The 14931-nt window shown below is 49.3% G+C and overlaps 2 protein-coding genes across 5 annotated transcripts; both read left to right on the forward strand.

Moving 5' to 3' along the window:
• The first annotated feature begins 4351 nt into the window (after positions 1-4351).
• LOC120692832 (probable polyol transporter 6) lies at positions 4352-9474 on the forward strand. Of its 2 annotated transcripts, XM_039976227.1 has the most exons (3): positions 4352-4588; positions 7557-7785; positions 7904-9474. In XM_039976227.1, the coding sequence occupies exons 2-3, from the start codon at positions 7686-7688 to the stop codon at positions 9328-9330; spliced, it is 1527 nt and encodes a 508-aa protein (XP_039832161.1). In that variant the 5' UTR covers positions 4352-4588; positions 7557-7685; the 3' UTR covers positions 9331-9474. The 2 variants fall into 2 exon arrangements, with proteins under 2 accessions (XP_039832161.1, XP_039832162.1); XM_039976228.1 differs by lacking the exon at positions 4352-4588 and having other exon boundaries at positions 7057-7785.
• A 1771-nt stretch (positions 9475-11245) lies between these two features.
• On the forward strand, positions 11246-14716 carry LOC120687706. 3 transcript variants are annotated; one of them, XR_005680813.1, is made up of 3 exons: positions 11248-11718; positions 13537-13922; positions 14028-14161. XR_005680813.1 is itself a non-coding variant. In XM_039969730.1 (2 exons), exon 2 carries the CDS (start codon positions 13974-13976, stop codon positions 14541-14543), a length of 570 nt encoding a protein of 189 aa, XP_039825664.1. In that variant the 5' UTR covers positions 11246-11636; positions 13537-13973; the 3' UTR covers positions 14544-14716. The 3 variants fall into 3 exon arrangements, 2 of the variants coding, with proteins under 2 accessions (XP_039825664.1, XP_039825663.1); XM_039969730.1 differs by having other exon boundaries at positions 11246-11636; positions 13537-14716; XM_039969729.1 differs by lacking the exon at positions 14028-14161 and having other exon boundaries at positions 13537-13959.
• The last annotated feature ends 215 nt before the right edge of the window (positions 14717-14931 follow it).

Genomic DNA, 14931 nt, shown 5'->3' on the forward strand with positions numbered 1-14931 from the left:
TTGCTAATGGAAAAACAAATCCAACTTTCTCCGAACCATAGCATCCCATCAGCTGAGGAGTTGACAACTGCAAGTAGCACAACTCCACATCTCAAAGTACAAATGAGTTCATTGTGTTCTGTCAGTAAATCCAATCAGTTATTGAGCTATTGAGCAAGGCAGGATCCAAATTGAATATAACAAGAAGCCGATGAAGATTGATGCGCACCCCTTCCCAGGTGCATCGATCAACATTTTGGACTTTGGAAATGGGAAGGCTAAGGTACAAACATCATCAAGGGTGAAAGAAGTTGGATCAGTTGACCCGAAGTCCCAGGTCTCAGTTGATGATGTCAGGAAGGCTAAGCATCATGCCCGTACTGGTGGCCGATATGGGCAAGGATATAGCAGGGGGCATCTCCCACGGGTGACATTAGAAATGCTACTCATGAAGTACCAGAGGCAATAGGCAATAGGAAAGGGAGCAGAGGCGCAAGAGAGCTAAACATGAAGATCATTGGCGTTATCCTTTCTTTGCTCACTGTTTTATAAATGAAGGATTAAAGTTGCCTTCGGTCCGAGATTGCCCGGAATGCAACAATCACTGTGTAAATTCCCGTGACCACAATGGGCAGCGTCGGTCCATCCATGATTGGATTGACTAACAATCCTAGTAAGGAGAAAGGCTATGCGAAAGGTGATTTGAAGAATACGATCCTCGTGATCGGCCATAAAACAGGGTCCCGGTACACGAGAGGCTAAATTTTCTAGAAGAGGGATCAACAAAACATAACTGATTCAAAAAAAAAACCGCCGAGCCTTCGTACCACCGCGAGTACATTCCTGACGCTAATCCCCAATGGTGTCCTAGGGGTTTGACCATATCACAAAAAAGAAAAGTAAAACATCTTAGGCATACGGAACAACTTGAGCAAGAAGCTGAGGCCGTCAAAATCTGGCGTCCTAAGAGGAAGGTCGTCATTAATAAGTAGAAGAGAATTGACCCTTTGTAAGTGCATTTGGCCTCCTAAGTGGGTTTTGATGATAATGACATGCACAATGAAGGAGCTAATGTGTTTTATTGAGCTATGAGCAGGATAAAAAATCATTAAAATTAGAAAGAGCAATTAACAACGCAATATTCGCTAAAGAGATAGTGTATGAGCTTCAATGAAGATTGTTTACAATTTTCTATTTTGAAAATTGAGTATAGGAATCACCGTACTATTAAGAGGGATGCGAAAAGATAGTGTGGAGATGCCAAAGTGCCTTAGAAATGCTAACAAATCCATGAGAGTCACTTTGCACTACCTCAGCTCTTCACCCTGCAATTTCTGTAGGGGTTGGAAGTTCCGACCTAGTGTCAAAAGTTCCGACCTCCCTCGGAACTTCCACATCTCGTCTGACAAAATGCTCTCGACCGGCAGGTCTTCAATGGGTCGGATGTTCCGACATGGGGTCAGAAGTTCCGACCCCCCTCGAAAGTTCTGTGTATTTTCCGGCAAAGGGTTCTCGGGCAATTTTTCTCTATCTTGTCGGAAGTTCCGACCCCATGTCAAAAGTTCCGATAAACACATAATCTGCCCAGTAACGGCTAGTTTTTGGGGTTCAGGTATATATACTCCCTCAACCCCCCTTTCATTTGCTGCTGACCTCCAAGGACAGAAACACCTCTCAAGCTTTCAAAACTTCTCCCCAACCCTTCCAAGAGCTAACCCTTGATTTGAACGAGCTAGGGTTTTGGTGTGAGCAAGATTCGAGTGTGAGCTTGAGCCTTTTTACTTGTGTGAGCAGCCACATTCATCTCAAGGCACTAAAAGCATCTCCATCCTTTGATTTGCGTTTGCTACACTTGAAGATTGCTTCTAGATGGTTCGACGTCGCTCGTGGAGCGCCCTCTCGTGTGTGAGCGCCCCGGGAAGTTTGTATTACTCCATCCTTTATGGACAATTGCTAGTCAGTACCTCAATCTTCCTAAGTGGTTGATTGGGTGAGGAAAAAGGGTTATAGTGCAACCCGGCTCTTTGTGAACCCCTCAATAGAGACGTAGCTTCCTTAGTGGGAGTAAACTTTGGGATAAATCTTGTGTCAATTTGTTATTATTGCTTTCATATTGTTCTTGTTGACCTAAAGCTTAACTTGTCCCGATCTACTCTCTCGAGTTGTTCTAGTTCACGAGATCACTTGCAGGGTTGGCTAAAACACATTGGTAATTTGATTCAAACAGATTTTTTGATTTCATCTTAGTTTTTGAATCTCGTTCAAATTCATTTGTGTTGTTGGAACTTCGTTCACAGGGTCGTAAGTTCCGATAGGGTTAACTTGTGCGAAGAATTTTTTAACTTTTGCAGGTTTGCCTATTCACCCCCTCTAGGCATCACCAAAATCCTTTCACCCTTTTTATAAATAAACTAGGCCCGAAACTAAATAACTACAGCTACAACACCTACAACTACAACCCTACAATGGAACAACACTGGTTGGATTGGGACATCAATCGAACACACTCAACTTTGACTGGACGGATTATGATGTCGACATGAGCCATAATGAAAAAATCTCCACCCAGTCGGATTGGGACATTGACCTGAGCCTCTGCGAACTCTGCCCGGCCAGATTGGGACATCGATACGAGCCACCACAGCCAACGCCACAGCTCGGTGTTGGGCTACCACCACGTTGTCGGATTGGGATATCGACACGAGCCTCATCAGAAAAACTTTGCTCGGTCGGATTGGTCCGACGACATGAACTCTCCTGACGTGGCCATTGCTCCCAGCCAAGCTCAACAACCAGCAGCACGAGAATCCGCCAGGAGCCACCATGGCATCGCTAGCAATTATAGAAGCAAGCTACCACCGACCACACCGCCACGGTGTAGCCAACGCGCCCCGCAGTTGGTCAGAGTGAAAAGACACCATAACAACACCTCTAATGTGGGAAACAACGTCTGAGGGCATCGCCGTCGCCTTGTCGGCAGAGCTGGCATGGCTTTCGCCTGAGCTTGCACAACTGCCGACCAAGCTAAGCAGGGAGTCCACCCGCTGCGGTGCCTCGCCAAGCGTGTGCACCACCTCCTCGTCTGCAGCAGCCACGCTGCGGCCAGATCCTCCAGTGGCAAGCTCCCCCGTGTGCGGCCATGCCGCCAATGCTGCTGACCCGCAGTCGTAGCGCCGGAACCAAGTCTCAGCCGACCTCGCACACCACACCTCCTCTTACGTGCGGGTTCGTGCCGCATCCTCCACGCCTGCGCGCGGCCACCATGGAGACCGCGCCATTGCCGGTCGGCTCGCGTGCCCTAGCCGCTTGGACGCTGGATCCGCCAGTTGCTGCGCTGGATCTAGCACCAAGGACCCTGCAGCCACCAGCCGTCTGCACCGATGAGCACCCTCAACACGCAGGCCACCTACTTGCCTTGCGCGCCACCACCTCATTCACAATGCGCTAGGCGCCGATGCCGGAAGGCCAGCCCATCACCGGGTCGCGGTCGTCGTTGACCACCTGTGCTCCTCGCCGCCTCCTCCGCCATGCACGGTCCCCGCTAGATCTTGTGTGCATGGCTCGGGAAGTCCCCGCCGCTGCCCTCCTAGGGAGCCGCACGGACTTTTGGCAGCTCCCTTCAGCAACAGCAAGGAGGAGAGGAGGAGGATGGGGGGTGGTAGCTAGGGATTGGGTCGCCACTCGAGTTGCTCGAGCGGGGTGGCACAGGGGCCCGGTTTTTTGTTTGCTCCATTTGGATAAATTGTCACCTACTTATTCACCCTTCAATTACACGACGTGTTTGCATGGTGTATACACTCAAACTATAAAACTAATGTAATGATATAATCGAATTCTAATTTGGATGTACGGTCGAAGAACTATTTGTTTTTCCATTTTGAAATTGATATGCATGTGTTCATCGTATCAAGACATGCAACACAGGAAACTTTGGGGTTGATATCTCTACACAGATTCTTATCCCGAGAGCCCTCCCCCCATCAATCGAGTAAAACTAAATAAATAATATTTTAGATTTTGCTAATTTTAGATTGGCCGAATGGATGTTAAGCAAATATGGTTAGGCCCACGCAGGGCACCGATCTGATCGAGATTAGTTAATTATAAACCACAAAAAACCTTATACACGCGGCACCAAGATGCAAGGCGTCATTCCCATGCATATCTACCATGTAGAGGAGCATGCAAGGAAGTCATTGGCGAGCGGGTCTGCCGCGCGCGCGGCACCGGGATAGACTATGGATAGGATCGAAGTAAGCAATGAAAGCTTGGAATGGATAGGATCGAATCGCCAGGGATCACAACACTCGATAACCATCACTGACAGAGGCAGGTTGTTGCCCGGCCTAAGCGCGCGCGCGCTACAAAGGGATGATAAGCGAGCGAGAGCCGAAGGAATTGACACTCCATCGGACAGAACAATCGAGACCCGGCCCCTCTCCTTCGTGCGTCCAATTCTGGGATTTTTTTTCTGGAGGCGGTTCATCTTCCTCTCCGCGGTGGTGGTGGCCGGAAAGTTGGCTGCTGCGTTCCCATCAGAATGGGCGACACGGCCGTGCCGGCGGCGGTGCTAATACATGGTTGTTAGTTATTAGCAGCCTAGCAGCAGGTGCGTCGACTCGAACCATGACTGTTCGTTCTTCATTCTTTATGGTATCCTGCGTCTTGATCTATATAATTTTCATGTCAATTATTCGCTCATCATTGCGCATGAGATCGAAAGTCATTTAGGAAATCACGGAATCATATATATGATTAGGTGATCGATTGTTAATAGAAGAGCAAAGGTCGAAAGGGGTCTCACTGTTAATTCTTAGTCGCACCTCCTATTCGTCGGTCTCTCTTTCTTCGATCTAGTAGCTAGAGAAAAGGTCGAAAAATGGCGAAGGGTGGAATTCCGCTAGTACCTTTTTTTTTATTTTGCTGTGTGTTCGGAGGCGGGGGGAGGGGACCTTGTGGGGAAGCAGGGCTGACAAAAAGGATACACATCTTCTAATTACAGTTTCCTGATAATCCCATCCCAAATACAATTAATATATTAGGAGAGCAAAAGTTCTCACTTTATTTGAGGGGAGTTAGAGGTGAATTATTAGAACATCCTAATATTTCTTTTAAAAAAGGGAGAGATATTGGAGAACTGCTGGAGAATATCTTTTCCCAATATTGATGTTTTATTGGAAAAAGAGAGACTGTTGGATATGCTCTAAAGCAAATTATACAATCTAGCTAAAAATTAGAAATAAGTATCCAAACCTGGAGGATTTCAGTGCTTATTATAAGAATCCAACCACCCAGCTGATTCTAAAAATTCTAGCATCCACTCCAATGTCCAACCTGCCCACCATCCCGATTCTCATAATTTGTAGTTGAAGATGATCCAAACGGGGTATTAGAAAGAAATGAACTGGATGAATGGAGTCCATCACTTTCACAACTCTCACCAGTGAACTGATGACATACTCCAGTGGAAGCTATGATCAGGGCCAACCCTGGAGCAGTGCGGATGGTGCGACCACATCAGACCTTTAAAATCAGGGGCCTCCAAAAATTGTTATGCTAAAAGACCTGTTAAGTCATAAGTAACACATGTGCTCAGAAGCTAGCTCGTGTTGAAAGGGATCTGGATCATCCAAGTATTTGGCATGATCCTCTTCCAGACTTTGTAATCCGTATTGTTGGGCGTGACATCTCTGCCCAGTTGGATGAATAAAACAATGGCCTACTTTGGGATAAAAAAAGTCACAAGTGCCAACAAAGTCCAGTTGCATATTTACATAGAGTAGGCCTAATAGAGAGGAATCAATCGACAACTCCTCCACCATTTGCTCAGCTGCACGCCTCAGTGACTCCTTGACTTCCTCGCGAGATGCCTTCGCAGTCCGCTGATCACCCGATTTCACTTGTATTTTTATGGTGAATGAAGCCTCTGTTTTTTTATCCGTGGCCATGATATACTCTGTTGGAAGGCGTTGTCTTCAACGATTTACCCCCATGCATAGTACATGGCATCCATACGCCCGGTGGTGGCGAGCAAGCTAAGGTGAGCATGCGATCGATGCGCGGTCCAGGACGCCAAACCTAGGTCTGCACGCGTGCACGCGCGAGGAATGGACAAAGACGAATCCCCGCGGAAGGCAGAAGTGGACGGCGAGCAGACAGCGGCAAAGATCGTAGAGGTGATGATCCACGAGGATGTCGCTCGTGAGGTCACGATCCAACCCGACGACTCGTATGCATCGTGATCTTCCAATTCAAATAAGATTTCGTACCCCAACAGAGACGTCCACTTGGCCATCTCTCTCTTTTCTCTCCTGCACACAGTTTTTCGATCTCTTGAGAAGTAACTAGAAAACAGGTCAGAAGAAAAAAGCTAAAGAAAGAATTAGAAAGAATGCACAAAGTATCCATGTATGTGTCGGCACCCAGGCCAGCCGACCCCCACAGAACAAACTCAACAAGTACAAGTTGCTCACGGCCTGATCGAGACCATGTATAGATGCAAACACGTACGCCACCAAAAGGAGTTACATATAGGTAAGGCTTATATGCTATAGTGCTTGCATGGTTGGACTAGATGACTAGCTATCTCAATTGAAAAATATTAAAAAGAACGATGAACAATATTAAAAATTGAAAAATAGTGGAAAAAAAAGAGCAATGAACTGGATGCATGAAAGGAAACTGAGCTGTCGTCGTCTCTGACTTCGAACCCAGCGTGGAGGATAAGCACTCAATCGATCTACTCCGATCCCTGCCAATGCAAAGAAACGGACAAAATGAAACCGCTGCATGCGTGAGTTGTCAGTTGTAGCACGCTCGGTGGCAGCTTGGGGGCACTGCCAAAGTGCGTAACTGCCATACATGGATTTTTTCGAGTGCATGGTTGTCACTGTTTCCTGCATTGAGAGAAGAATTCGGTATAGTATGCTACTCTAGCTACTACTCAATTATATTGTTGGACCTGATTCTTTGTCATTGGTCAAGTAGGAGATATTTTCATCTACCTCGCTCTCTTTAGTCGATGTGACAAGTGTCTCAATGATGCATGCTCTGTCAAGGCCGGGGCGTAATTAGAATTTGAGCTAATTATTAAGGAAATATATCCATCTGGATAATGCAAATTGATACTCACTAACCTCTCCCAGCAGGCCTCTGAGTAGTAATAGTGTCCGATATAATCCTAATCTCGGATGTGACATGGGTTGTCAATGGCATGTGGGCCCAGTTTCCCATTTCGATCAGCTTACACACACATGCATGTCAGCAAATCTAGGCAGCTTCTAGTTTTTCCCTTGCTCCGGATAATACATAGTACTAATTATAATGCCCAAGAAATAGTGCAACGCACCAAGATCCTAATTAAGTTGTTCAAGGAGGTGATGCTGTTCCAGAGAACGAGTTAAACTTTGTCTTCGTTCCGTACTGATTGCGGTGTGGCCGTGCCTACCACTCCACCGATCCAAGTGATCGAGGAAATAAAGGAAGGAACGCCATAGTGCGCAATCAGCTAGTCATGCCCCCCATATCGATCGGTGCTCCGTGGTTGTAACCATTCGGTTACGACATGCTGCCTGCAGGCAACCTCAAGGAGTGACGACGGCTATAAGAGGACCGGGAGTTCCTGCCGCTTGACTCGCGGCGAGATCGAGCTGCAGCGGCTGTTGGTAGTGTTACTTACACAAAAGAGATCGCGAGGAGGAGCAGCCATGGGAGAAGAGAAGCAACGGGGCGGCCATGCGGGGAAGAACAAGTATGCCGTGGCGTGCTCCATTATGGGCTCCATCATCTCCATCCTCATGGGATACGGTAATTAACTATATATCACAAACTTAATTCAGCAATCAGTTATATCGATCAGCATACAGTAATGCACGTGCAAGTTATTATTACTGAAACACGTGCGTGCGTTAACACGCATTTGCAGACACGGGCGTGATGAGTGGCGCGATGCTCTTCATCAAGGAGGACCTCAAGACGAACGACACGCAGGTGCAGATCCTCGCCGGCATCCTCAACGTCTGCGCCGTCGTCGGCTCCCTCACCGCCGGCCGCGTCTCCGACTGGATCGGCCGCCGCCTCACCATCTCCCTCGCGGCCACCATCTTCCTCGCCGGCTCCGCGCTCATGGGCGTCGCGCCCAACTTCGCGACGCTCCTGGCCGGCCGCTGCGTCGCGGGCGTCGGCGTCGGCTACGCGCTCATGATCGCGCCCGTCTACGCGGCCGAGATCTCGTCCGCCGAGATCCGCGGCTCCGTCACGTCGCTGCCCGAGATCTGCATCAGCTTCGGCATCCTCGTCGGGTACGTGGCCAACTACCTGCTCGCCAAGCTGCCGCTGGTCTACGGCTGGCGCGCCATGCTGGGCCTCGGCGCGCTGCCCAGCGCCGTGCTCGCGGTCGGCGTCGTCGCGATGCCGGAGTCGCCGCGGTGGCTCGTCATGCAGGGCCGCGTCGAGCAGGCCCTCGCCGTGCTCCGGCGGGTGTGCGACACCGCCGACGAGGCCGACGTGCGCCTCACGGAGATCAAGGTCGCGGCGGGGATAGCAGATGACGCCGCCGCGGGCGCGCCCCACCAACCGAGCAGTGTCGGCAAGGGCGTCTGGAGGGAGATGTTCTTGCACCCGACGCCGCCCGTCCGGCGTATCCTCGTCGCGGCCTTCGGCGTCCACTTCTTCCAGCACCTCACGGGCATCGAGGCCGTGGTGCTCTACAGCCCGCGAATCTTCAAGGCGGCCGGCATCGCCACGCGCAGCGAGATCCTCGTGGCCACCATCGGCGTCGGCGTGACCAAGACGGTGTTCATCCTGACGGCCATCCTGCTCGTGGACCGCATCGGCCGGAGGCCGCTCTACCTCTCCAGCCTCGCGGGGATCGTCGCCTCGCTGGCATGCCTCGGCTTCGGCCTCACCGTCGTCGAGCGCTCGGCGCCGCACCACTCGCCGGCGTGGGCGGTGGTGCTGTCCATCGCGACGGTGTTCACCTTCATAGCGTCCTTCTCCGTCGGCGTGGGTCCCATCACCTGGGCGTACAGCTCGGAGGTGTACCCGCTCCGGCTGCGCGCGCAGGGCGCCAGCGTGGACGTGGCCATCAACCGCGTCATGAACGCCGGCGTGTCCATGACGTTCGTGTCGCTGTACAAGGCGGTGACCATCGGCGGCGCCTTCTTCCTGTTCGCGGGGCTGGCCGTGCTGGCCGCCACGTTCTTCTACTTCCTGTGCCCCGAGACGCAGGCCCGGCCCCTGGAGGAGATCGAGGAGGTTTTCAGCCGCGGGTGGCGTGAACGGCGTCGGTCACCGGCGATGGCTGTGGAGCTTCCGGCGTCCAACGTCCCCGACGGCAAGGCGCAGCCCTGAATCCGTGATGCGACAGAAATAAATGTGCATAACCAATGTGTTTATATGTCAAGACTTCTCATTTGGGATGGAACATTCCCAAGGAACTATGATCCTAAACTATCTCAAATAAAAAAACTTGCGAACTAAACAATTTAGATCTCATTCAGCACAAGAGCAAGGTTAATAAGGCAGCCCGCCAGCCTGCTGCAAGCGCGGCCATCCGCCCTCTTCTGCGGCCGCTGCTAGCTGCATGTCAGCTGTCCAGTCTATCCGGGCCCACAAACAAAGGTAAGCGAAACGCCCGCTTCTGTCTCTCCTCATCTCTCTTCCACTTAAGATTTAGCCTTCTTGCAGTCTTTCATAATACTTGCTCGTGCTATAAACATTTTTTGAAAGTACAGTCACATACTCTTATAAATTCGCGGGCATACTCACCACAATAAATATAAACACGCAACTCTATGCTATAAGCATATTCGATAGAATGAGCCGATAAACTACACTCGAGAATCACGAAATCACCATCGGCACAACTTGTTAGTGTATTGCCTACCATTAAAAGAATAGTGATGGTTAAAACCTAAAATAAATTCAGAAAAATACGAGAATCCATATCGAGTCGAGGACTCAAATCCAAATGGGCTGGTTCACCATAAGGAATCTTACCTGCTAAGTCACACTCAATTCGCACTACAAAAGCGAAGGAGTTCACGGCGCAGTGGCAAAAGCCACTGGTTGGAGTGCTCCCATCCAGGGTTCAAATCTTGGGTGCCACACATTTTTATGCTCTGAGGGCTTCCCTTAGAGTTTTTCTATCAAAAAATTCGCACCGCAAAAATTGGTATAGAGCCCTTCTATATTAGAAGTCATTTGAAAAAAGTTCAAAACACATCTAGAGAATTGACCTTTACTATGCGCACCGGGCGCTCGACCAGTTGTTCGTTGGTTGTTCGGTTAAAAGCCAATTATATGAACTCCCAGAGGTCCCCACCCTCCCACTCGAATTTCATGCATAATATGCACATGCATGGTCCGTGCGATTTGAACTCATGACCTCATGCCTCGCTCAAACCTTCCTTATCATCTCACCTACACAACACATTTGCAATTGAGATGCTTTCCTTTTAAAGTAATCTGTGGAGTACTATTTAGTTTCGTGTCATAACATCTCCCGGTACTAAATGTCACCCTTTAGTACCGGTGGTGTTATTGACCGGTACTAAAACCATTTTAGTACCGGATCACACCAACCGGTAATAAAATACTGGCTTTATGGCTTTCAAATTTAGATCTGGTACTAAATTGGCATCGTGCAAGCTTTAGTATTAGACCAAATTATTACCGTTACTAATCTACATAGACGGAAGACTATTTTTCTTACAGTGAAACTAGGTCCTGGGAACCGATTTCCACCTTATGGTCCACTAGTCGATTTCCTGGGACGGTCTGCACTCTGCAGCATGGACGGCTCGATCCCCCTAGAAATGGGGGCAATTTCAAGGGCCAGTTCGCAACATGGATTAGTCTGCTACAGTGCACCTAGAAAGGGGATGGAGTGGTGAACTTTTTGTTAATAAACAAATGTTCCAGGAGGGTCTTCATTGATCTGATACTCAAGATTTATAAGGGGGAACCGTCGCGATGTATGGATGCGTCCGTTCGGAGAAGGCAATCCGACGCCATGGACAACCGCGACGCTTCGGCAACGGACATATCCGTTGGTGTAAAATAGGAACAGCTAAGAGCAACTCCAACAAGTTTTGTAAATCAGGTTGGATAGGTAAAAAAAGAAAGGGCACTAAAATTGCTTTCCAACAGAGGAGCTAAAGTGGTGGCATCGCTTTCCTCTTCTGCATCCCGTGAAAGCCGGGAGCCTTCTTTGCCGATGCGCCGCCGTTCGCCATCCTCGCTTTCGAGCGCAGCCGTCGCCCTCCCTCGCACGCTCGTCTGGTTCCCGCGCGCCCGTCGCCCTCCCGCGCTCATTTTCGCACCTCTCTCCCGCGCGCCAATCTTCAATGCCGCACTTTGCCCGCGTCCAGAAAAGGGCCACGCCAAGCCTCATCAGTGCCCCGGCATTCTCTCGAGCCGCCCAGGAAGCCGCGCCTCCGCCCGCCATCGAGGATCCCCCGCCGTCGAGGATCCCCTCCGTCCTCATGTACAGGCCGCTGTGCCTGGCGACGACGGATGGTCGGGCGGGGATATGGAATCCTCCCTCAGCTGCTGTTCCATTTGGTCAGAACGCGGAGGGAAGGTTCAATCTGGAGGCCTATCACTCCAATGGAGAATTTGATCCCTCTGGTGTCGGATTGATGCGCCATCGAGTGGTTCCTCCCACAAGCAACCAAGTCCGGTTGGCAGATGATTTGTTCGGTCATGAGGAAGAGGACGCGGAGGAGGCACGCACTGGTAATTCGACCACTGAATAAGTAGCATAGATGTGTGCTATGTTGTTGTGTTATTGCTTCATGTCATAGATGTGTGGTCGCATTCAGTGAGTCAGTGTGATCTATGATTGTGCAGAATACACGCTGCTTCATCCAATTGATAGCAACTTGGGGTCAATTAAATTCATGTCGGGCTTATGAATTGGGCATGTCTGTGCAAGTAGGTAGAAGCTCTGAAATTAGTTCATTTAAGAACTACAATATTGACTGGAAGCTCTGAAAGTTTCTACTAATTTCAGTTGTCTTGTTACAACATCTTCAGTTTTATTGTTGAGTGAAGGGAAACAAAATACATAGAGCTTGCTTCAGATGAAAACTAGTGACTGCACTGAAAAGGTTGAATGATAGGTAATATATATCAGGGATACCCACTCTTACTGCAGCAAGGCAGGACTCGCGTAGTCATCTGTAACTACGCCATAAGGGGCGGAGCAGTCGGGCTTCACGGGTCAGGCACCTACCGCACCAGGCCAATGGCTCTGGACCCGCTCCCCGCTCTGGGACGAGTCCGGTGACGCCACGTGTCCCTGAGGAAGGGGAGCTCCGAGCCAACAGTCGAGGGCTCGGACCCCCATAGGGGTCCGGGACCTCTCGCGCCCGTCCGGACCTCCCACGCGCGTAGAACCAACATACCGCCGGGGGGTCCGGAGCCACCACGTGTCCCGCAGAAGTGGCTGCGGGCGCGGGTCTTCCGCTGGAAGACTCGCCCACCCACCGCATTCAATGCGGGTGGTTGAGGCGTACTCTGCCGCCGCGGCATGCGGTGCAGCATTTGTCAAGCCTTACTGTAGACCGCATATTACCGAGGTACACAGTGCAGCCGCCTGCGCCGCATCCGCGCAGAGCCCGTCTGCCACATTAATTGGATACGACGGCACGACACTTTTTCATCATGCCGCCTACGCCGCAAGCTACACGGCCCGTTCAGCTACGCTGCAGGCGACGCCGCAAGCTACGCCTGGCGCCGTTTCGACAAGACAGCGCATGGGTATGCTGGTCGGAAGATTTCCGCGGGCAGGCAAGGAAATCCAGGAGTGAGATCTCCTTCGCCTGTAACGCCATAATGTATGAACAGTATGATATTTTATACTATCTCGATTGGGCCCACTTGTCGGGGACCCAACGGCCATGTACGCGCCTCCCTTGAGATATAAAAGGGAGGCGTTCGCTACAGATAGACAGATTCACCCTGGACTGAGCACTAGACACACAAGCTCTCTCAGACTCTCTCGAGTCGAATGGAATACACGCAATACAACACACAGTGGACGTAGGCTATTACGCTCCGGCGGCCCGAACCACTCTAAACCTGCTGTGTTCATCGTGTTCTTCCAGCGAGATCGAACTAGTCCTAACTAACCCCCGAGTACTCTCCCTCTGGGCTTAGGCGGGTGCATTCCGCCACCCGGCTGTGGTTTACCACACCACGACAATAGGTAATATATATGCTATTTCCAATATAGAGCAGGAACATTGAATTTAGTAGATTCTTCTTATTTGCCAATTATTGAATGCCCAGGAGGCTCCAGCCCCCACAAAAGTACATTGGTACTATTCAGAATCAGAGTTGAGGCTAGACAATTGCTCCTGCTATTTATGCTCAGATCATATATTTTCTAACAATTTCAGCCATAAGAAGCTGCTGGTTCAGTTTTTCACCTAGTTTCAAACTGATTATCACATTGTTACTCTTACTTGTAGCAACTTGAAGATAATTGGAGTGCTTGTTTCTGATCTCCAACTTGTAGCAACTTGATGATAATATTTTTTTCTATCCCAGGTGGTATGGGTTCAAGGTCTTACACTGATCTCGTACTGAATGGTATCCAAGAATCTCAAGATGATCCACTCCTCAATCAAGCTCCTGCAACAGCCAAGAGTTCTCAGGGTAGAACCAAAAATTTCAGTTCTAAGGAGGATATACTTCTTGTTTTAGCTTGGCTAAATGTGGGCATGGATGCTATAAGTGGAGTTGATCAATCACAGGGCACCTATTGGAGAAGAATACATTAATATTTCCATGCAAACAAATCGTTCGAGTCATCTCGTACCGAAGTTTCTCTAATAAATCGTTGGTCCACTATACAACATGATGTGAATCTGTTTTGTGGGTGTCTGACTAGGATAGAGGACAGGAACCATAGTGGTTCCAGAGTTGATGACTAGGTAAACACATTATTTCAGAGGTGTCATCATTTGTCCCTATTTAGCTTTTTCATGTTAATTTGGTTTTCAATTGTACAAATTGGAAATGCATGTTCACTGTACAAGGCCGAAGACAAGAAGAATAAGAAGTTTACCTTGATGCATTGCTGGAACATCCTGAAGGATCAACCCAAGCGGATAGAGAGGCGAAAGGAAATTGGATGTGCCAAAAAAATGAGTAACAAGAAACAGAAGACAACAGCCAATTCAAGTCCTCTTTCAGTGGAACCTGCTGCTCCTGTTGGTGGTGGTTCCGATGCTCAACCAGCAGGAAGACCGGATGGAAAGAAGAAGGAAAAACAAAAGCTACGCCAGGGTAGAACCATCGAAGCAGTGGACTACCTAATGGCAAAGAAGAAAGAAGCTGATCTTGAGAAAGAGTTGAAGAAAGAAGAAAGGTGCAACAGAGCTTTTGCTCTACAGGAAGAAAGGATCAAATTGGAAAGGGTAAAGTTTGAGTTTAAGAGGGAGATAAAAGAGGAAAAAATTATTGCTTTGGATTTGAGCACAATGACCTTCGATGACCAGCAGTATTATGAAGATCGTAAGAGAAAGATTCGGGAAAGGTGTTTCAATATCTAGCTTTGTCTACTTTTAGTTCAATCCAGTCAGTCAATCTGTCTGTTCAGTTCAGTCGGTTCATGAAACTGCTTCCAGTATAGTTGTAGGCTCTTTTTTATATCCCCTGTGCATCGCATGACATGCAGTAGGACAATTTTTCCAACTCCAATGCATACAATCTATGGACCCAAGCATACCAGGAAAGCCTCTGCTCGCTCCAATTGCAAGTAACCTAGCGGTATCCTGTTCATCAGGCATCCTCAAGTACTCGGGGTCCAAAAACCTCAACGACAGCTACCACAAAGTTTCTCAAAGCTTCTAGAGCGGTAGTCTCACCAATACGAATGTACTCGTCCAAAGCATCAGCCGGAACTCCGTAAGAGAACATATGAAAAGCCGCAACGACCTT

The sequence above is a fragment of the Panicum virgatum genome, chromosome 9N (assembly GCF_016808335.1).
Source record: "Panicum virgatum strain AP13 chromosome 9N, P.virgatum_v5, whole genome shotgun sequence".
Taxonomy (NCBI): domain Eukaryota; kingdom Viridiplantae; phylum Streptophyta; class Magnoliopsida; order Poales; family Poaceae; genus Panicum; species Panicum virgatum.

Coding starts and splice junctions, on each gene's coding strand:
- LOC120692832 (XM_039976227.1), top strand. CDS start 7,686: ATGGGAGAAGAGAAGCAACGGGGCGGCCATGCGGGGAAGAACAAGTAT. Junction 7,786..7,903: donor CTCCATCCTCATGGGATACG/GTAATTAACTAT, acceptor ACGCATTTGCAG/ACACGGGCGTGATGAGTGGC.
- LOC120687706 (XM_039969729.1), top strand. CDS start 11,328: ATGCCGCACTTTGCCCGCGTCCAGAAAAGGGCCACGCCAAGCCTCATC. Junction 11,719..13,536: donor CGCGGAGGAGGCACGCACTG/GTAATTCGACCA, acceptor TTTCTATCCCAG/GTGGTATGGGTTCAAGGTCT.